The following is a 22,803-nucleotide window of genomic DNA, read 5'->3' as shown; positions in this document are numbered from 1 at the left end:
GTGTTTGGGCAGGATCTCTACCAAGAAACCCAACAGGAAGGACTGGAGCAGCCTGGCTAGCTGGGTTACCCTTACCTGCTCTATGCAACTTAGGCATCTCCTCCCCTCATCCCTTGTTCCTGTGGTGCGGATCAATGGCAGCACCTTCACCTGTCTGCCTGCGAGGGTTTTCTGGGATGGAGGATTGAAATGCTGAATCCTTCCTCTCCTGGTCCCTCTGTTGTGGGTGATAAAATATGTCCTAATTCCCATTAGTTACACAAGGTTTTGTCCCAGAGGAGAAGGTTTCCTGCGTGATTCAGTCACTGTCCCACAGATTAATCTGAAAATGTGCCCTGTTTCCACAGTTTCCATAGTTCATTTTCCCTGGTAACTCTAAAAAGAACCCAAGATTTTTTTTTTTTGTTTAAAGTTTGTATTTACCAGTTGAGTCTTGTTCTGTTGGAAAGAGACTCTAATCAGGTCAGTCGTGTTCCCCTGGTATGGTATGAGCGATAGCACTGGAGAACAGAGACAATTTATAGAGACCCAAAAATAACCTGTCCTGCTGCTTTGCAAGAAAGATGTGTTTTCTTTGCCCTGCACCGAGGACGTCTGCAATTGAGGCCACTTGGGCACACAAACTACTGAGTGGTCCCATAAGCAAAGCTCATCTGGGCCTCAAATTTCTCCTGCTAAAAAGAAAGGAATATTTATCTTTCCAGTCTGACCGGGCTGCGGTGAGGTTACCCGTGTTTCTATGGTGCTTTATGGCTCCTGGCACGAGGCCCCAGCCTGCATTACACATCCTTTTTCCAGGACTGCCCTTCAGCCTTACGTGTGCATTCTGCTCAGTGCACAAAGTGAGCGTTGGCACTGTCCCGTGTTATCAAGGAATGCGGAGGAGCAGCAGGGCCATTGATTCAGCCACTGCACGGCTGCTTTCCTCGAAAAGAGGCGGTGCTGCAGCTGCTGACCTCAGCCTCTGAAAGTTGCACAATGCAGGGTGATGCCTTTCAATGACTCCATGGGCGTGGGTTGCTTCCTCCTCTACCACGTGCTGATAACTAGGCTTTTTTCCATATATAGAGATAGACTCTCTGAATTTGCAGATGAGTTCATGAGCCCTGTTGGCGGCTGAGATGCTTGTCTGAAAATGCTGCAGAATGACTTCATATCATCAGTCTCATGACTTAATCTAACCCTAGCTAGAAAACAAATAGTGGTGAACGTGCCAGTTGCCTACCTAACAAAGGTCTCTACCTAACAAGGGTCTCTGCCTAACAAGGGTCTCTACCTAATGATGGTCTTTACCTAACATGGTAACTCCCATGGGCCTGGGAGGTCAGACCAAAGCTTCAGTGACCACACTGCTTGGGCTTAGAGGGATACATCCTGCATTTCCAAGGAAACAATACAGCAAAGCAGGACTCCCTTTCTTAGGGCATGGTAGATGTGCACAAATAATGAAGAAAAATGTGTTCAGATACAGTTGCTTTTGATTTTGTGGCAAAAGCAGGTTCAGAATGAAAATGATTGTCAAAGCAAGAGGAGGAGAAAAAAAAAAAATATATATATATAAAACTGAGAAGCAGGCTTACAAAATGAAAATGAAAGAAGCAAGGAGAAAAATAAATAACCCCAGATCAAAAACACAGGAGGAAGAAGAGGAAGCAAATGAGACAAATAGCAGGAAAAGGGTCAGCAGTGAAAGCCTTGATTGCTTGATTCAGTCAAGCCATTGCCTGTGCTGCTCAAGGCAGGGCAGGAAGCCAATCTGTGTGCTCTGGTATTGTTTAGGCTACAAATGCCATGGCAGATTTCCCATCCACTCCAGTGTTTATGTCTGTGCTCCATTCCTAACCACAAAAACATGTGCAAAGGAAATGTGTCCCTAGCAGAGCGAGGGCTGGAAGCAGAGGACGATGCACCTTGGGACTGAATGACCTCAAAAAAAGTACTGCTGTGTGTTCTGGCAATTTTGCAGAATAACGTGTTGTTCACAAAATTTTACAGTGTGAGGATTCTCATCTTCAAAATGGTTATGTTGATACCTTTAAGTTATTACCAGCTACCAGTCAGAGGGGTGCCTGTATTTATCTAACACTGCATTGTTTACAATCACCCTTTCAGGAGCAGGAAAACAAGAGTTCTTTCCATAGCAGTTTGACTCCCAGCCCTTGGAAAGCAATGATTTCCCACCTTTCACCTTTCCAGCAGGGCTGCAGCCAACCTGCCTGCATGGAAAAGCCACAGTCACCTCCCCATTGTAATGGATGCATGGGTTTACATGAGGTAGGATCCAGCCCACTGCCACCAGCACTCCTGTGGGACTTGAATAACGGCTGCTACCACCCTGCAGGGACAACCAAAGCACACAAACCAGCAGCCCCAATGGGTTTCAGCTCATCCGGGAGGAAGTTTATCACCACTGAAACACCACAAATTTCAGGCTGACCAAATTTTGGGTGTAAACGATTTGAGAGCTTCATTTGAGCTGAAAAGCAGTGGGGGATTGTAAGATTTTATAGCCCAGAACTAACAGCGTGGAATTTCAGCCTGTGTTACATTTTCACTGTCCTGAGCTGTTAAATCGTGAACACTCTGGCAAGGTACCAAATCATTTCTTCTAGCCAAAAATAACAGGAGTGGCTTGAAAACATTTTCTCCCCCTCACCCCTCATCGCACCCCTCAATAAAAGTACCAAAGACACATGCATTCCAAAAGGGTTCTTTTAATTAGAAGCAATTTTGCAAAAGAAGAAGTAACTTTCTCATATAAAATAGTGGAGTGGTGAAGGTGAGGCTCAACGAGAGGCGTGGAACGAAAATCCAGGGCAAATCCCCAAGGAGACACTGAAGTGAAAGCATTTGACCCGATAACCACAGTACACTAAAGGGTAACTCCGAAACAGCTGTGTAAGGTGGTCCTACCCCTGAGCCGACAGCAGGAACCACGTCAGAGGATGGATCCCATCCCAAGAGTGGCAAAGCCATCTGCTACTGCTGCCATGGGCTCAGCATCACCAGCGGGAGCGTGGATGCCACATCCCAGGTCCCACCTGCAGGACATCACAATGTCTGCTGACAAGCAGAAAGGCGTCCCTTCCAGATGTAAAGAATTGGACATCGATGGGAAAACACTTTGATATAAAGCTCTGTGACCCCGTGCCAGTCTCTATATCCAGTGATTCAAGCCCCAGGAAAGTGCACAGTGATCAAACAGTAATCAACAGAAATAATGATTTTCCTGTCAAGTCTTGAGGCTCCAAGGCCATTTAAAAAGGGTAGGTGGCAGCTTTGAGAAGATAAAAGTTCTGAGTCAATGCCTGAATCTCAAATCACAAAGGAATCTCACCTCTTGTTCAAACACATCTCACCTGTCCCATTGTCACATGTGTGCTTATCAGTGCTGGCTCTACTACAGTGGGTGGCAAGCTTCACACCTTCACAAAGTGCAAGCCAACTTTGCCTGGGAGGGCTGGGTCTGAGATGCAGGGGGGAAGAAAAGGAGTACAAAAAATATGAAGAAATGAAGGGATTTGTCAGGTAAAGCCATTAGAGGCTCAACCCCAATCCAACACGTTCAGTCTTGGGGTTTATGTGCTCCTAATTGAAGAGTGGCTTTCCCTAAGGTTTCAGTGGATACTGTGCAACCACGTTGTCATGCGTGCGGCCTCTGTGTAAGCTCAACAGCAACAAACCTCTCCCCACACGACCTCTCCTCATGCCATGATGTTGTATGGACTCCACCCATGCCGATCTAAGAAATAGCAGGAACTCCAGATTGAACGACGTGGTCTGCAATACAACTTGCCTGTCTAGCAGTTGTTCCGTGATGGCTTTTGCTCTCCAAATAGAATCCCTCATTGCATGTGCCCTTTCGGCTACTACTGATAAAGGAAACTGCCAAAGACAGGATGTTTTGGGATCGTGTTCTCTCTTATGTCTCAGGTTTCTAGGATGGCTGATTTATAGTGGCCCTGCCAAAAGTCTTTTTTCTTTTATTTTAGAATTTCCTGACAAATTCTTTCTCTAAAAGGACTGCCCTGTTTAGTCTGAAAACTGCAAGTGGGAGAAGACACCGGTGCTCTGTCTGCATGAACTGCTTTCTATCCTCCCTTTTTGGAGAGCAGATTGGATAATCTTTGGATGACCCGATGGATTTCTTGAGGAGAGCAAGAAGATGATAAATTTATCCCCCCTTCAAGACAGACTTGGATATTTATTCTAAAATATTGCTACAGCAGCTTCTGGCAGAGGCTTGGATATAAGCAGAAGAAACGAGATCTTGGTCCATCTGCAAAGCATCACTGGTTTTAGCACTCCAAATGAGGAGAAAAAAATTACTTTGGGGTTAATGGATTAGTTTTTTTTTTTTTCTCTCTTTCTCCCTCCCCTTTTTTAGTGCTGACTGCCTCCAATATTGGGATCACTTGGCACAAGGTGATTCCTTCAGCAGTTGCCTCTGAAAGCCTTTGGCCAACAGGATCTCACTTCTCCACACAAGGGAATTTCCAGCTGCTGACTCCCAGGGTGGGGAAGAAGAGGCTGTCCCCAATGGAAGCAGAAGAGTGCCCTCTCCTGTCCCTTCTCACCGCTGCTGCTCCCACCCAGCAGCACCAACCATGCACCAAAATGAGATTAAGAGGTGGGAATGGAAAATATTCCACCTGAGGGAGCAACCTGTGCTGGGGGACACGCCGTGTGTGACATGGCACTCTTCTGCATGAAATGGGATATTCCCATGGCTACCACATGAAAAATGAGCTTCTGTTAAGCTGTTCCCTGAAACGTCTCCCTCGGTCATTTCGTAACGTTGCTTTTATTTTTTAATAACAGTCACCCAGAGACCTGAGAAACAAGGCAGAGAAAATAAATAAATACAAATAAAATGCCCTAACAAGGAGTTTTACATATAAGTCTTCATTTTTCAAGATGGTTCTAAACAAGAAGGAAACAGAAATGGATTTGATGGGTGAAGTTATTGTAAAATGACAGCTAATGTTTAAAAGTCGTATTTCAAAGCTGTAATTCCCAAAGATTACAGCTATAAGAGAGAGCTTTCTTGCTAACTGATGGAGTGTTTCCTTCTAGATGGAACAATTTACCTGGTATCAGAAGTAAATAAAACCTACCTATTTGTCACATTTTGCAATACAGCATGTGAGCAAGAAGGCACAGGCATCACGCATGTAGCTCTAAGTGAACTGGGCAGGAGAACTCATATCCTGTTCTCATTTTAGGAGTGAGCAGGGCAGTGCATGTCCACACTGAGTGAAAGCCTAAATAAAATAAACCCGTAAGTAAGAAAAGGCAACTGCTAAACAAAACACCATCGAGAGTAATAATGATCTGGAATGGAACAGAGATGGTTTTGCTCAGATCAGCAGGACCTCCAGGCATCACTCCTAACCTTTTATTTTGGTGGCAGTCAGAAGAAAAGGGCCGTGCAGCCCACGCGGCAGGACCCAGAGAGCTCGAGCATTTCAGTTGCAGATGGCACTGAGAAAAAAGGGATAATTTCTTCTTGCTTTATACAGATTGTGCTGCTCCCCGTGTCTTCCTTCGGTGCAACTGTGACCGCAGAATCCATTTTCTTCATTCCCCGTGGTTTTCTTGCCTTTTTACTCAATGTGGTATCGGAACAGTCCCAGGGAATAACTGCACCTTACAGCAGTTTAGATCCAGCAATATTCAGGAGATACGAAGCTACTCACCCCACGCTGTCCTTTGGAGCAAGATTTTCAATATGTGATCTATTTTGTTCTAATCTGTATCCACGAGTCCCTCAGTGGTCCTTGAAAGACTCCCATAGCCCTGCCTCTCTGAGCCATTGGATGAGCCCATTTAGCACTCCAACAGCAATAGCATCTTTGTGTTCCATGTATGTATAATAAGAGGTTTAAAAGAAGTAATCTGATGCATGGAAAAAAAAAAACAAAGAACTAAATGGAAAGTCACAGGTAAATTTGCCTAAGAAACCAAAAAATGCAGACTGCAAACAATTTGTTGTCAGTTCAGTAATTAAAGCAAAGTCCGTATGGCTTAAGAGAACAGTCAAAGTGCAGAGAAGGCAGTGGTTTTTCTTGTTTGTTTTGCATTCCTCTTCACCATCAGCTCAAGTAACCTCCTTTGGAGCCTCTCCTCTGTCCCACATGTGTCCTAGCAGGTCTGGAGAGGGGGATGGCTCACAGGGTTTTGGCTCAAGAAGGTGCCTTTACAAATCCCTTGTGATTTAATGATCCATGAATCATTACCCCAACCTCAAAAGCCCTTGAACACATCCGATGGAGTTTTTGGTTTTGAATTCTTTCTTTCTGGAGCCTTTGGAGAAGAACAACAATTCAGTGTCAGTGCTATCCAGAATCTGTACGCACCAAGAGCAGCAGGGCTCAGAGGCAGTGCCAAAGAGCACAGGCAGTTCTAAGCTGGTTTGCCCTGCCTGAGAGGCACAGAAAGGTGACTGCTGTGACCTCACCTGTTCAGGTGAGGTGAAACCAAGCAGCTTCTAACCAGCCCTAAGAGCAAGGACAGGCGGGCTCTGTAATCAACATTAGGTTGGTTTCAACAACCTGCCTTTAAGACATTGTCATCCAGTGCCATCGCTGTCCTGCATCTCCTTAGAGAGGACAATTTTCCTCTCTCCAGGGACAATTTGCAGTAGGAACAGTGCCCACACATGCCCTGATGGGACATTAGCAAGCAGCAGGATGCCAGTTCTCCTGGCTGACCTACATCCACCTGGGAGGGAATGCCAGGTGCTGGAGTGGCGAGGTTGTGCCTCCTTTCAAATTTGCCTTTCAAACTCTTGTGGTAAAAAGTGCAGTGATCCAGGAATGCTGCTAGATCCAAGGGCTGGACTCAGTTCCTTTAAAGCCCTGACAGTTTCCTTGTGAGCAAACAACGTGCTGCTAAACAGACTGAGGAAAAAGGTAGAAACAAAGAAAACAAAAGGGGAGCTGTACAAAAGGATGGAAAATAAACAAAAAGTCCTCTCTCCTTTTCAAAGGCTGTAGCTTCAAGCACACAAAGCAGCCGATAAATGTGCACAAGGTAATTCACAGCCCTAACACTTGAAAACCTGATTAGCTTTATTTGGAGACACTTTGTTGCTTCTCCTAAATATGAAGGTGAAGAATCAATAAAAGGCACCTGTGGACACCAAAACTCACCCAATCCATGTGACGTGTCTTTGTACTAAAAAAATAAAATCAAACAAACCCAAGTACCACGTATTTTTTTACAGACCAGTAAGCAGCACTGCAGAATCTGGGCAAGAAAGAATGCTCTATTTCTACTGACAGGGCAGGATAACTTTCATGATCAAAACCTTCATCAATTAGCAGACTCTCTCGCTTGTCACTACAATTAATTGAAAGATTCCTCTGGCTTGCTGGATTTTGTCCTTTGACTTTTGAAAACGAACAACTCAAATGGCACATGCAGTCCACAAGGGAGAATTAGAGCCACACCAAAAATAAACTGACCTTGCGTCCGAATTCTTCCTATTTGTCTCACCCACTGCTGCCTACAGAGCTCTTTTGATACATCCGCTCTTCTAAAGGCCCTGGAGTTGGAATATTTAAAGATTCCAGCAGTTCCCATTTGAAAAAGAAGGGAAAGCAGGTCAGCAATTCAGCGTATGAACTCCAGTAGTGAGCTGAGAGCAGCCACAGTGACACATCTGAGCCTAAGTGAATCAGCCAGTGCTCCTAACGCGGGGAGCAACGAGGAGGAGAGGAGAGAGGAGGTGTCTGCTTTTCATGTAAAAGTTTGTCCCTTCTTGTTTTTAACTTCTTGACCCTGATGGCAGAAGGAAATGAAAAGGAAGGAAAAAAAAAAGGAGCCTGGGAGGTTTTATGTTTTCTCTTCGAATCACATCACAAAGTCTCTCATTGCATCTAGGGAATTCACCTCCTTGTTTGGAATTGGGGGTGGGGGGGGGTAGGAAGAGGGGAGAGAAAGAAAGAGGGAAGAGAGGGCATGGGAGCTGCTTCCTGAAGCAGTGTTACAAAAAAGTGGTTAAAAAACCCCAACTATTCACAAGTGGTTAAAATCATCACTTTTCAGAATTCCTTTCCCCCCCCCCCCCCCCCCCCCCTCCTTTATTTGTTTTAAGCAAAGGTTCGGCTAGTTCAGCTCCGTGTTTTGAGAATTGATTGTCTTCAGGAAAACAAAACAAAACAAAAACAAACAAACAAACAAGAAACCCCAAACCCAAAACAAACTGAAAAAAAACAAAAACAAAGAACAAAACCAGATCAGCCTCATCCATGTTCCCATCCGCTCTACCCTGATAGAGAAGCTACCCACAGTTCGCCGCTGGTCACTGCTGTGGGTGACCCCGAGCAGCGCCGGCATCGCGGCCGGGCTCTTCCCTCCCACCCCGTGTCAGACGAAGGAGGAGAAGCCTGTCACTGGAGTCCGGGAGCCGGGTGCAGGCTGTCCCGTTGGGGTGTACACCCCTCCTGAGCTCTGTGTCGTGATGACAGTCTGGAAATAGGGTTCTGTCTCGCTGGCGGAGCACTCCTCGTATCTGTAGGATGTTGGGTGCTTCACCCCTTTCTGCTGCCGCTTCCAGGAGTTGTAGTACGTGGGATCGCTCATGTAATGGTTCACAAAGGAATGCTTTGGCAGCTCGTCTTCGTAATCTGAGTCGGTGGCCTGGAGTGTAAGGGAAAAAAAAATCAGCTGTTAGCATCTAGGATTTAGCTCAGTCCGCTCTGAAAGAAATTAGAGGGAAGATTAATATCACCAGCTGACAAAAGCCATAATTTTAGGGTAGGATGGGTTGTAGTCCAAGTGTAACACATGCTGGCTGTAGGAGAGTGCTGTGCTCTGGCTGAGCCAGGCCTTGCTGCTAGGGGGAAATTCCCTGATGATCTCTTTCAATAAGAGATGCAGAGAAAGGACAAGAGGTATGGTTTTAAGCTGAGACGGGGAAGTTTAGGTTGGATATTAGGAGGAAGTTTTTCACCCAGAGGGTGGTGAGGCACTGGAACAGGTTGCCCAAGGAGACTGTGGATGCCCCATCCCTGGAGGCATTTGAGGCCAGGCTGGATGTGGCTCTGGGCAGCCTGGGCTGCTGGTTGGCAACCTGTACATAGCAGGGGCTGGAACTGGATGAGCACTGTGGTCCTTTTCAACCCGGGCCATTCTATGATTCTATGAAATCCCTTCTAATTTAGCACAGAACCCCACAGCAAGACTACAGGTTCCTACTTAGACAGAAGGTGCAGAGAAGGGTGGAGTCACTGCAAGGAAACCAACCATTCTATGACTCTCTGATATAATCAAAGTGATCACAGTTACAATAGCAATTGAGAATCTCTCTACTTCTGATGCAAAGACTGACAGAACGCCTTTTGTGCACAGCACAACAGCAGTTGCTGTGCTGTTGTGTATTCTGGTCAGGTCAGGGCACCTGCACAGTGCTTGCAGTTTGGCTTGCAAGCCTCATTAAATACTGAAAATTAGTTATATCATTGGGAGGGAGTTAAGCAAAACCAAAAGTTATTTCAGGCAAACAACTCTATTTTGTACTTTCCAGTTGATTATCAGTAGTGTAATAATGCACACAACCAGCAGCGATGGAAGAAAACAGAAATGCAAAAAATGCCAGAAAGGAGGGGATGCTTCCATCACGTGGCTCAGGCACAAGCCCATGCTCAGACAGGATCTTACCCCTGAAAACGTGTACAGAGAACAACCAGTAGCCTCAGAGCCGGCACCAGCACCTCACTGGAGCTGAGGAGCTCTGCTGGGCTATAACCAGAGCAGCTCTGTGCCCCCAGAGCACTGCTTCTGGGACACAGCTGCAGGAAGCATGGAGAGCTCATCGATCTCCTCTGAACAGAGACCATGGCAAAGCCTTGCCCATAGCATCCAAGCGCACATTTCCCTTCTGTTCCCACTGACATTCCCACCAATAGCAGCCACATCCCATACAGCACACAAACATTCACTCAGTCACTGCCATATCTCATGCCTTCTCTTGAAATCTCTCATTCGAGCATGCAAAAGCTTTTATTCCTTTTTTTCCCCCCTGATAGCCTGCATAGCCAACCTAAAAGGCAATTAAAAATCAAAGTGGTGGCTGCCTATGACATACAAGAGAGAGATGGGTAAGCACAACTCACAACCACTAGTGACTGCAATTAGTTTCAGAAGGTTGGTATCATTCTGATGTGACACCACGCAGCAAACACACACCCTCCTTGATCCTGCCTGCCACACAACTAGTCTCTCCTCCTCTAATGGCCTCTGAAGAACAATCTTCAAATGCCTTCCGAACCATCATTTGAAAAGGGCACCGCATCCATCATCCCACTCCTTTGCTTAGATAGCTGCTTCAGTACTATTTCGTGCCTGTTTTCCAGCACAGAGAGTGATAGACGGGGCTGAGAAATTTTTTCCCAGAGTTTTCTGAAACTCTGAGTAAAGCAGTTTGCTAACAGCTTTGCAAAATTTCCCTTCTGTTAACCATGCTTTGGATCTTCCTATTGTTTTAAGACTGCAAAGCTCCAGGTGCCTTGATGCGTAATTAATATTACAACAAAACCCCACCAGCATTTAACAATTATTCCAGAAGGAACTCAGCAAATCTATCACCTGGAAAAACGTTCCTTTGCACCAGCTGCCAACCTTGGGAAGACAACACCGGGCTCCCTCCAAAGGCCTTCCTGAACAGGTGGTTTTTGCAGCGTGCCTGGAATATCCCCAGATTTGGAACACTTTGCAGCCAGAGGGTACAGAGAGCAGCTCCAGAGCCTTGGCACTGCTGCAGGAAACATCCTGCCAGCACAGCCCTGTCTATTTTGTAAGGGGCTCCAACAAAAGTGCTTCTGCTGATGGTGGATGTGGCAGTGTGACAAAGAGAGGCTACAGCTCAGGTCCTCAGCTGCAGAGGCAACAGACTTTTCCTGCAGACCTGGTTTCCTCTGTTCCTATCAAGAAACAAGATGTTGTACCTTGCACCAGCCTATGTGTTGCTGCAGCTCTGTGTGCTAGCGTTAAGGCTTAAATTGCCTGGGGAGCTGGGAGATGATGTCGGCATCCAACAGAAAAGTCTCTGCATCCTGAGCAGAGGCAGATGGCTGCGGCTCATTCAACAGTGAGCATCATCTAAAGATATAAACTCACGGATATGCTCCCCCACCAAAGACACAATGCAACCACAGCTCTTCCGACTCCTTCCCCAATCCAAAGTCAGTCTCAATGCCTCAGACACACTCCTCTAGCTCCAGAGAAACAAGCCTCTGCTGGAGAGATGGATCATGTCAGCTGAGTTGCAGTGTTATACACATAAGTAAAAATAAAAATAAAAAATCGCTTCCTGGGGCTCCTTCCTGGTCTTCCTGACAGCCCCACAGACACAAGGAAGAAACATAAAGGCAGTTGAAAGGCCAGGAGGTCTAAAGAGAAATGCTGAGAAGGAGATGTATCCAGGAAAGGAGCACATTACTTGATGGGTACAATAATAGTGATGCTGCCACTTGATTTCTATTCACTGCTAGGAAAAATATACTTACCCACAGAACTAATACAGTTTCTGTACCTAAGCCAAGTCCTTTTGAGACTGCCAGAAGTCAACATAATGAAGAGGAGAAATATTGGGAGCACTTTTAGATGGGCTGGTGCCACTTGAAATAGACTTGCCATGGACAGAAAGTCCAAGATTTTCAAACTAGGCCACCTGCTGATAATCTGTCCCCTAATTAGTCTGTTATCCCAACTGAAAGAGAATACTAATGTAGTGTAAATAAGACCAATGCCTTTGAGAAAGGACTTTCATGAAACTTATATAGCTGCAAAAGCCTCATCTAACTTGAGCCTTTTGCCGTCGTTAGCGCTGATGCTGGGAAGGATAACCTGTTTTTTGGTCTTGATAAAAAGTGGTTTCTTTGTATTTCCTTCAAAATAAGCAAGAACCCACTATTCTGTGTTTCCAAAATATCTTCTAAGGTCTGCTCTGAACAAGGTACTGATACCTGCCATTAGCAGGAATTCTCTAAGTTATGACCCCAGATCCCTGCCTGCCCCAATGAAAGGCAAGGAGTCGAAAAATAAATATTTTGCATGATAGTATAGACAGCTTATATTAGAGGATTACTTTCTAGTGCTTTTAAACTACTGAGGAAATAGAAATGCTGCAGGGCTTTTTGCTTTGTTTTCAGTTTTCCCTACTCTGCGTTGCCCTTCAGTGCGACAGTGGCTTTGTTTCCTTGGAAACCTCCATAGGCTGAAGCGTGATTGGTGTACGGTGACATTAGAGGCTGTCAACCAGAGTGTGGGGATGCCTATGAAACAATAAATACAGAAAATGAGAGGCTATTTAAGCATTATATTGATAGCACAAAATGCACAAATGCTGTTCAGAGGCAAAACAGCAATCAGAGTTGGCTAGCTGAGTCAATGGGAAATTCGAAAATAGTTCCAATTATTATTATTATTTTAAGCGAATGGATAAGAAACAGCTTTCTGAGATTATTTCTTAAAATGTAGATGGCAGCAGCTTCTCTTGGTTGACATGAAATAAATACATGTAAAAGAGGCAAGGGAACCTGGTAGGCAAGTCATTTTGCTGGACATGGGAACCTTCCCTATGAATGTCTCGTCTGCAGCTGCTGTCCAACTTGTCAAAATTGCTTGAGAACATCAGCAACAAGTTAAGTCATATTCCTCAGTAAGTGTTAAGTGGAAATTTATGGTATGTTTCCACAGAGCTGAGAAAGAGAAAATCAGTTGTGCCATAGCGGGCAGCTTGCAAGACCAGAGCATCTCCAGCATTCAGCAGGGACTGACACTGCACAGAATCTAGGAGAATATCACCTGCTGAAAACAGATTTGGAGATATCACAAAGGCACACAAGCATAAGTAAATACACAGCACCCTGCCCTGCTCTGCAGTAGAACTGCCCTTCCCTGGCTGGCTGACATCACAGATGTATCATCAAATTTCCCTACAATGGTGAGCACCAAATTTCTTCAGATCGTCTGTCCAGAGCCAGGTCCACTTGACTCATTACCTAAAAGCCTATTATTATTAATCACTTAGAAATTACACTCTTAGCACTCTCTTGCTCCACACCTGCCAATTAAACTACTTTAACCTCATTAACGGTACTGGTGCTTGGCTTTCAAGACATGGAGTGAGTTAACCATTTGATTTATGAATATTGGAGTGCTGCTTGGTCTGCTACATTTCCTCTTCGTTCCTCTCTTGCTCTCCTTGTCAGGAGGGAGCACGGAGGAAGGCTCCCAGGCAGCCGTGTTGCAAATGCAGTCAGTCAACCTGAGAGTTTCTCTCAGGCTTCTTCGTGCTCAGTAAAGCCCATGAGACTTGAAGCCAGCGAGCTTCCTTCTTTTCCATAGAAAATCTTGACACTTCAGGCAACAAGGGTAAAACCAAGAAGCAATGAGATGACACATGGGTTGAAAGCAAAAGCACTGTTTTTGGCCTCACCTGCCCTTATGTGCAGCACAGTAAGTGGAATTTGAGATCCACGCAAATATCTATTAGAGGAAAATAGCATCAGGATCCCCTTTGCTGCAGAGGACTGATCATGTGTAGAGCTCTTATATAAAAAAGATATCTTTAATTCTTCATTTAATAGGAAACATTCTTGCCTGCTAAAAGCGATGGAGATTCTGAAATTCTCAGAAAACCAGAGCTTGTCTGTTAAGATATCCTTTGAGAACAGAAACCGAGAGCAGAAAAGATGAACGGGAAGAGCTAATAGGTACAGGACTATTTGAAAACAGAGCGGTCAAACATCTATACCCACCTCTGCCCCTGTGCCCTCATCTCCTGTCTGTACCAGCCAACATAAACAGCATTTTCAGGCTGATCAAAAGGCAGCATCTCCTCTTGCTACCTCTACCGGGAGCCTATTAACATTTCATGCCTAAAAGCACTCCCCACAAAAATAAGCAAGCATCAAAGACATTATACAGAAGGGCTGCATATCTAAGCCCCAAGGAAAAACAAGAGGCATATTTTGTTCCCATTCTCACATGCAGACACAGTCACAAAAACACCAGAATCTCAATCGAGACCTTCAGGCTCGACTGCAATACACAGTAAATAAATAATATTAATAAAAGCCTGAGGAAAAAAAAAAAAAAAAGACACAACACTTTCTTCTATGTCGTATAAACAGTGCATATAGAAGGCAGTAATGACACCCTGCAAGGAGACTTTTGCGCATTACCAGGAAATACCACATGGGGCAATGAAATTAATGTCAGAAGGTGCCAGAGCTAAATTCATGATCATGCTCAGCAAACTGTTTTAATGACAGGTTTAATGCTGGGTTGTTACAATGACATGACCAAAGCACTACGGCTTTAATCTGGAGGTAGCGCTTGTGCATCGTGCAGACAGCAGCTCCAGCTCTGCCAAGGAAGCTGCTGGCACGCCGGGTCGGCGATAGGGCAGCACAAAGCAGCAGGCTGTCCGTGGTAATTAACAGGAGGTGAGAGCTAGGTAGCCAGGAAAAGCAGCTGTAGCTGCAGGTGCAGAAAAGCTACAGATGAAAACTGTCATCTTCCTTCACTACTTGCTGCTCTTGATTTATTCTTGCTGGAAGGGTCAGGTTTGGAGTGGTTTGGCCCACTGCTCGCTTCTTGTGCTGTCAGCTCAGATTCGTCGGGATCTCAGCTGACAACACACAATTTGAGAGACAGATTTACCTGTCTGCATGTCCCTCGAAGTCTGCTTATTCACCCATGGCCACTGCTGGGCTTTTACAGACCATAACCACTTTATTTCTTCTTAAAGGAGATGTGAGACACAAGATAGAGCACTGTCAAATGCGTAATGCTGGTATACAACCACCTTCCTTGGAGAACAGAGTCTGAAAGCATCTCAAGCAGAAGGCTCCTGTAGACTGGGGTGTTTGGAAACCTGAATGCTGGGCTCTCACTGCAATTGCTATGAGATCCCTGGCAGGTTACTGATTCCCCACTTACTCCCATTATAATGCAGGCAGCAGTTCTCATCACTAAAGAACATACTTCTAAATCTCAGTGTTTGCTGCAGCTGCCTAAACAGGCACTGTGAAAACTTGTGATAATATCAGTGCAGACAAATGGCAGCAGTGCAATGCAGGTGTGGCAATGGGATTTCAAAGTCTTTGGTCCTGGGAATGAATGTATGCAGTGACTGGGCAACATTCAGCAAGGCAAAGGCAAACCCTTACCTCTGACTCCGACATTTCTAAGGGCTTCTCGTTGAGTCCCAAGCCCTCGGTCAGCACAGCTCCATTGTACTTGTTGCAGATATCCTCATCAGAGTAGTGCAGCCCACCTGGGCTTGGGCGAGGAGGAGACCTGGCAAACGTAACAGGTGAGTGTATGGATATTGTCATGACGATAAAATCACGCTTAGAAATCAGAATCACAGCCTGGAGCAGTGACATGGGCATTAGTGTGAAGACCTCCTCAGATCCACCAGACAACAATGTCTCCGTGTTGCCTACTTAATAGCTGCCTGAATCTAAATGAAAAGGCATGTCCAGCAGCGTGGTGTTCCCAGCTCCTTACCTGGTTCCATTTTTCTTTGAGAATGTGCTCTTGATGTTTAGGTGTCTGCTGTTGAGCTCCAGAGCAGTGAAGCCTCCATTATCCAAGGTGACTGACTCTTCCACATTGGAGATGGTCTTACCTGGAGCCAGGCAATGAGAGATTCAGCTGAAACAAGGGCGTTTTCCTCCCAGATATGATTTTAAGAGTGATTAAAAATGAGTTGCTAACTTTCCTTTCATTATGTTTTATGATATCACTATTTTTTAAAAACCTCTCTAGCTTTGTTACTGAAAAACGAATACAAAGTGGAAGAAAGGAGCATATCAGGAGTGCAAACAGGCAGAAGGAGCAAAAGTAGGGGAGGGAAGGAGTCATGGATGAATGCATTTCATTCAATGGTAAGTATCTAAAATAATGCAGGTGAACTGTGCTCCACAAGAGCTTATTCTTGTCTTTTGACTACAAATGGAACCCAGGTGAGCATTTCAGGTGGCCACTGAAGGTGTCCTAAACCAGGTGACATGCATCCCATTAATGCTGACTGAAGCAAAGCAAAAGTAAAACTAGGAAAGGCAGAAAAAGAGGAAACAAACAAACAAACAAAAAAGGCAGGAAAGCAAGAGAAAGGACTAGTGGGCAGCAAATGGGAAAAAAGATGTCAGAACTATAATGAGAATAAGATATAGGTGTGAGAAATCACAAACAATGTAAGGCGGGGAAAAGCACAGGGACTGGCAGAAAAGGGAAAATACAGCAAGATATGTTTGTTCTTGTGATCAAATATAGCAAGAGTTTATTCTCTCCCATGCTCTTCTTTGTAATCCCAAAGGTGTGAGCTCAGCTAGTGTCCTGCAGAGAAAGACCAGTTGCGTATTGCCACTTTGCAGCAGACAGGTGCTTCATCCTCAACTTCAATTTCAATGCTACATTAAGACTCAGTGTGAACACTGATACCTGACAGTGCAGGTCAGACGTGTCTTTTCTTGTCTGTGCCCCAAACACAGAGCAAAACTAAGAAGATGAGTGATTTCCTATGAGCTATGCATACAAATATGTAATAGTATTAACTTGGTAAAATGCCACGGTATTCATACATCTTATATGCCATGGGACTAAAATCTGATTTTCTAACACTTGTTAGCAGTGAATTACAAAGAAAGAAAAGATCTTCTCTTTGGGACTGAATTGCTAAATACTGCCTGGAAGACTCTTTCCAGACTCCTTCATTACATTAATCCCTTAGAACGAGTAGCATAAAGACTCATCCACTCAATCTGACTCATTAACGGGCCTTTTTGGCAAGGCCTTCTAGCAGCAGAGCAATTTCTTGCTGGAGGTGGAGATAGCAACCAAAGAAACACACAGATGAACAACTTTTTCACATAAGATGAAGAAAAGGTAAGAACAATATTCACTGCTCTGGAACCAAGTGCTTAAAAAGGGGACTTTCAACGTTCCCAGTTCCAGAGCAGGTAGCTCCTCTTTCCTTTCAGAAAGGAATGGTAAAAATTGTAACTAAAGGAAAATTCACATCTTGATCCTCACAGTGCCCTGAAGTCCAACAGGCCCGGATAACCAAGGCACCTCCCAGCTCCTTGGCACCAGACCAGCAACTGCAGCTTGGCTTAGGGAACGAACACGAGACACTGGGTACTCTATTTAACATAAAGGAGCTATGATGTAGTCCTCACACATACAGCCATAGGATATTTGCATTGGGTACAGACACGGAAAGCAGAACCCTCTCCTCATCTATCAGGGAATGACAACTAAGCTAAACGAAGTCTCAGCTCATTCATTTTTTGTCGTCCTCTGCCAAGCATTTGACCCAGACGCCTTGGCTTTTGTTACAGCCCCTGGGCCTTCCAGATGCTGTTCTGTCCAAGCCCATGGTTAACTTCCAAAATCTCGCAGGCTCAGGCACTCTTTGCCCAGCAAGGCCATGGGCAAAAGCCATTTCTACCAAATCAAATAGTAAAAATATCCAACTTTTCTGCCAAGCAAAATACCTATTAGGAGAGCACATGCTGGTGAAATCAAGATTTCAAAGGGAAGACATTTCTAATTCCTGAAGATCTTGAGAGCATGCGTACAGTGCAGAGCTGCTGTCTTACCTGTGCTGCAGTTCTTGTACTTCTTGCTCTGGCCATGCAGGACCAAAGCAAATACCACCAACAGGATCAGGATCAGACTTGAGAGTGCCATCACCAGGAGAAACCACCACTCCTCATAGAAAGGGGCTTCTGTTTGTGCTGAAAACGCAAAAGAGGAACAACAACGACTCCTTATGCTCGTGCAGAATTTCTCTTTCTCCCCCACAGTGAGCTGGACCCCTGACAGTGCTCTGGAAAGAGGCGTTCAAAGAAGTTGCCTGAATTTTGTTTTTTCTCAAGTCATTTCACTCCATTTGACCTCAGCTGGAGGCATAAAAATGATACATACTTCCCCTTCCTAGAGTTCTCTTGCCCAGTCGTGGTTTGAAGCAGTTAAGTACTATTGTTCTTTTGATGTGATATTCTCCTTGACAGCACCTCTCAGCTTCGACCAAAAGTGCTGCCACTGGAGCACAAAGAGCAGTTGTATGTAATTTCCCTATAGTTTACCCTATAAGGAGTGGGTGATGCCAGAAGACCAACCCAAATCCTCACTGCCACTGAACCCAGGCACTCTCTTTCCTCTCACTGTCCCGGACCACGGGTGTAAACTAATGTCTGCTGTAAGCCTGATGATGTGGGCAATCTGTTCCAGATCACTGGGTATTCTGCAGCAGCGAAAAGCAGCCACAATCTTTATTTGTTAGGAGGTCAACCCAAGCTAACAAAGTCCTGCAGGCAAACTGCACAAGGCACGCTGGACTGAGCAGATTCAGTGCAATTTACACCTCCCTGTGCGAGCTGAAGTGGGCAGCATAAAACGCTGTATACTTTTATGGCTGGGAATCTCAACGGAAACCTCTTACTTTCATGCAGCAATTTGAGATGAATACTGAAGCATCAAAAGGAGGTGAATTAAATAGTTCAGTTCAAGTGGAGAACTTACAAACAAGCCGTTTATTTATAAAAAGCATCAGAAGGAGTTGCATGTCCGGCTTCAGGGGAATAATGTCTTCTGGGAACGCAAAGACTGACATGATCACTGACCCTTACATTGTGCTACAGCCTCTGTGAAACCACAGATAGGAAAAACACTGACTCTTGGTGTTTGAAGTGGGCTGTCTATGCCCTTGTCCTGAAGGAGAAAAGCAAGGGTAGCACTCACACTGAAATCCACAGACAGCTCTCAGGCTAAGTGGTTAATTGTGTAAGGACAAATGCAGCCGTGATGGCGATAGCAGCATTTACAGCTCCTGCCTGCTGGGTAACCACTGAATGGTGTTTATGCTTTTCACTCGAGAAGCAAAGAGATAAAAGCCACTCCAGATGCTGGAGCACTGCCAGGTTCTCAGGACTCTCCAGAACTTTGAATCACAAAGACATTTTTTCAGGTTCTTTTATTCCTCATCCATCTTTGCTGACACAGCAAGGACGAAACCTGTTGCTCAAAAGCAACCTGGAGTACAGCCCTCTCTACAAGGGTAAGAGGAGACCTGAGCAAGATGTTTACAAGGGCAAGATCTCTCCCACTTCACAACAGCCCATCAAACTAAAGCTATCCAAGCACGGCAAGCCAAGTGGAATTGCAAGTTTCTTTTCAAGGCACTGAAGGTTCCTTCAGGAAATCAGAGTGCTGCCTTGTTCAAAGGGATTTTGGAAGCGTGTTTAGGCTGTAGTCCTCTTTACCGGGAATTATCACAACAGAGTGGGAGTCCATGAGTGCCTCCACCAATCTGCTGTGGTGAAGGGGAATGGGAGCATCACAGTGTGCTGGAATTGCCAGCACAGAGGAGATAATGAGGACTTTTGTCAGACTGCATTCTTGAGAGCTAAATGTAAAATAACACAGAAAGTGCTTATCACAGAACCTTGGGAAAAGAGAAGAAAGCAGAGTAAACAAAATAACAGACCTGGAGAGGAGGAAGGAGAAAAAGCAAACAAATTGTAGACTTTGTAAATTAGTCTTAAGGCAAGAAATCTTACATGTAAACACACTCTCAAACTTCCTGAGAAGGTTCTTTGCCAAGCTTAAAAATGGCACAAGCTTATTCTTCCCGTTGAGAGTAAAGCATACTGAAATAACAAGCTTTGATTCTCAACAACATTTTGCCCTGAAACAAGCGAAAACAAGCTGGCCTTGGTGTTTTACTGTAACATGAGAAACTGGTTTTGTTTTGTTTTATTTTTTTCTTCCTCCTCCACCTCCAGTAAGAAAATCTGTTGGAAAGCATTATCACGCAAACACGATTACCTGATACTGCCACAGAGGGAACACTTGGCTCTCCATAGCCAAATTCATTGACAGCCACCACCCGAAATTCATACGTCACACCCTGTTTGAGTTTGTCCAGGCTGACGGTGTAGGAGGTAGCGCTGCGAGGAATGTCCTTCACAAACATGTCCCACAGTCCTTCATCTGGGGAAGCAGCGAGGAGAGGGATGGCGTTAACTGTGTGTCTTGGCATTTCCTTTTGATTGTGAAAAATAATTGTCGCTAATTGTGTTGCTTCCACCACAGGCAGTGGACATGCTTACCTGAAGGCTGCTCAGTGATACACACAAATGCACTGCAAGACCTCATCTGTAAAAGGATTTACTTGTGATGGCGGTGTCATAACAGCCCAGCTGGGAGACACGGCTGTTAAAAGCTGCAGCAGCACCTGTGGTGACCTGAGCTGGCTGGAGCAGCTGCCAGCCATCTGGGTCCCTCCTGCCAGGGTGAGGTCACAGCATCTGCACGCCTGTTACCTGACAGAGCAAGTAAGCCCAGAGCAACCTGCTACATTAATGAGTCCTAATTGCACAGGTTTTGTCTGCTTTTTACTTTGCAAAAGTGACTTCGCTAGCCAAGTGTGCAGGCTAAGTTTTACAAACCAGTGTCAGATTTGGGTTTTGGCAGGAGGCACTGTGGCCTTGCAAGATCTGGTTCCCCAGCGGAATGGTGCTACTGGAGTGCTGCTTGGTTCTCAACATTAATGGAGATGTGTCCTTTGCATGGGCTGGACTGCAGCGTGGCACAGCCCATGGAGTGAGGCAGCAGGCACTGCATTTCTGTGCCATGTATTTTTAAGCAGGAACGAGGTTTTGTTTGCATTACAAAGCTTTCAAAGTTTCGGGAAGCACAATGCCTTCTGCATAACTGATGAGAGCATTTCAGTAGGGTAATCTCAGCTCTCTGCAGCCATGCTGACATTTATCCTGATGCGCATCCTGACTAGGCACCGTTCCAGTCCCTGATCCATACCCGTAACGTTACTTTCACTTGACTTCAATGGAAAGAACTTTCAACTAGATGGATGCTGTTACCAGTAAGAACAAAACCAACTATAATTAAAGATGCCAGTCAATAATTTTGAGTGCAGGAATCAAACATTAATCTAACTAGACTGCATATCAGCAACAATTGGTGCCCAGCACTTCCACCGACAAAATGAAGTTACGGTCTACACATGGTGCCAAACTCTCAGCTAGCCTCAGCCAGCACAGCTCTTAAGGATTTGACCTGATCAGACTTCTACTTTTAGTTATCAAAGCTGTTCAAGCAATGTCTGTTTTTCTCTGTACGTCCCACAGCAATAGGAAGGCTGTGATAACCTCTGCATAGATACTATTCCAGTGCAGGAGCTTTGAAAGAAAGCCCTCTGCACTGCAAGATCCAAGCATCAGCAGGACTCCTGTAGCTTGAGGTGTTATCAAGGTAACAATAAAACAGGAGCCAGCAGCACTACCCTTAGCAACTTGTTCCGCTGCTGCAGTGTGAGGCCAGAATCTGTTCTCATTTGCTTTGCATTTACCCAAGTGTAAACTAATTGGAGACACTGCAGCAATTCCAAAGCTGTGTTGGTGTAACAGAACACAATCTGGCCCTTAGCCTACTTCTGTGCAACAGGGAATAACAGCAAAGATGGATTGATTAACACTGCAGGTGCATTTCCATGTGAATGTTTTAACTTTGGCATCAGTAAATGTTGGTTTGGTGATTTGTAACGTGCTGCACATCTAGCAACACACACAATGACTAACAACCCCCAAACTACTTCTTTTCTGATCACGAGGATTGGCAGTCTCAGTGGATGCAGAAAGCAGGCTGAAATGTTATTGTTCCAGCTACATTTGAGAAATACTAAAGAACAATAAAAATAGGTAATTCGTCTGTCAGGCTTAAAATTCAGACCAATGCATTATTCACCACCACGATCAGAGTATAATGAAGTTATCATAATGTAGCATTGTTACGTATTAGTTGGATATTACAATGGCTATAAAACAAGAGATAAAATATTGACTTCTCTTTTACAGGGCAATTGAAGGCGAGATTATTTCTACCACGTAAACTCACAACGTGATAAAAAGGGAGCCTGGGATTTAGCTTATCCGAAAAGGGTGGAGCGAGGATGCATTTTCAAAGTTAGATTGTCACAGCCACCGATACTAAGAAGATGCATCTCAGACTATAAAATATTGCTATAATTGCTAGAATTGCCTGAGCTTTCATAAACACATTTGTAAACAGCAATAAGAGAATTTGAGCCCATTGTGAATTGTCAGAAAAGCAATTTGTTTACAATGAAAGCTGCTTAAATGGGGGAAGAAAAAGCAACAGTAAAAATGAATGTTCAACACTCATTGCAACAAACACAACTATTCACATACACTTCCTTGCTTATTTTCTCATACCTATCAAGGTGCACAATGCAGAATATCCAACAGACCAAGAAAGTTGAAATTTAACCACTCTATAAAGCTTTCAGTAAGGATGTCATTCTCATTGCTGCTCCAAGGAGATGTTATACACAAGGTAGTTTGTGGCTTCTCCAGCTCTGGCCAACAAAGCTTTTAATTACAGAGCCTTGACTTATCTAATCTCTGTCCAGAATATTCAGGCCTGTCTTTATAGACAGAGATTGCAATCAGATATATCCAAACTAAAAAAGACATTTTATTTCAGTAGTGAGCTCTGCAATTAAATATTGAACACAAACCTATGAATTCATTCTCCCATCTTTTCCTCCTCCCTAAAAACCAGGTTGGCTCTAAATGTCAGAAATTCAGCTGAAAGAGAATTCATTAGAAGACCACCTTGATAGTGAAGACTGGCCTTTAAGTTCGGTAGAAAATCATTAGTATACCATACACAGCATTTTCCTCTCAGTTTTGGGAGGAAGGATGAGCATGCTGTGGTTGGAATACTATCTGGGTA

General features: G+C 44.7%; 1 protein-coding gene across 8 annotated transcripts in view; it reads right to left on the bottom strand.

Annotated features, from left to right (window-relative positions):
* Nucleotides 1-2,698: 2,698 nt before the first annotated feature.
* SDK1 (sidekick cell adhesion molecule 1) overlaps nucleotides 2,699-22,803 on the bottom strand; it is a 362,240-nt gene continuing 342,135 nt past the window's right edge. For all 8 annotated transcript variants that reach the window (XM_085237875.1, XM_085237877.1, XM_085237878.1 and 5 more), the window contains 5 exons: nucleotides 19,855-20,019; nucleotides 17,625-17,762; nucleotides 15,529-15,649; nucleotides 15,186-15,315; nucleotides 2,699-8,646 (listed from right to left, as the gene is read on the bottom strand). In XM_085237875.1, coding sequence (XP_085094001.1) covers nucleotides 8,374-8,646; nucleotides 15,186-15,315; nucleotides 15,529-15,649; nucleotides 17,625-17,762; nucleotides 19,855-20,019 — 827 coding nt within the window. In that variant the 3' untranslated portion in view covers nucleotides 2,699-8,373. The remainder of the gene's footprint in view (nucleotides 8,647-15,185; nucleotides 15,316-15,528; nucleotides 15,650-17,624; nucleotides 17,763-19,854; nucleotides 20,020-22,803) is intronic.

The sequence above is a fragment of the Meleagris gallopavo genome, chromosome 16 (genome assembly GCF_905368555.1).
Source record: "Meleagris gallopavo chromosome 16, MGAL_WU_HG_1.1, whole genome shotgun sequence".
NCBI classification, from domain to species: Eukaryota; Metazoa; Chordata; class Aves; order Galliformes; family Phasianidae; genus Meleagris; species Meleagris gallopavo.
This window is presented reverse-complemented; position numbering and strand designations above follow the sequence as displayed.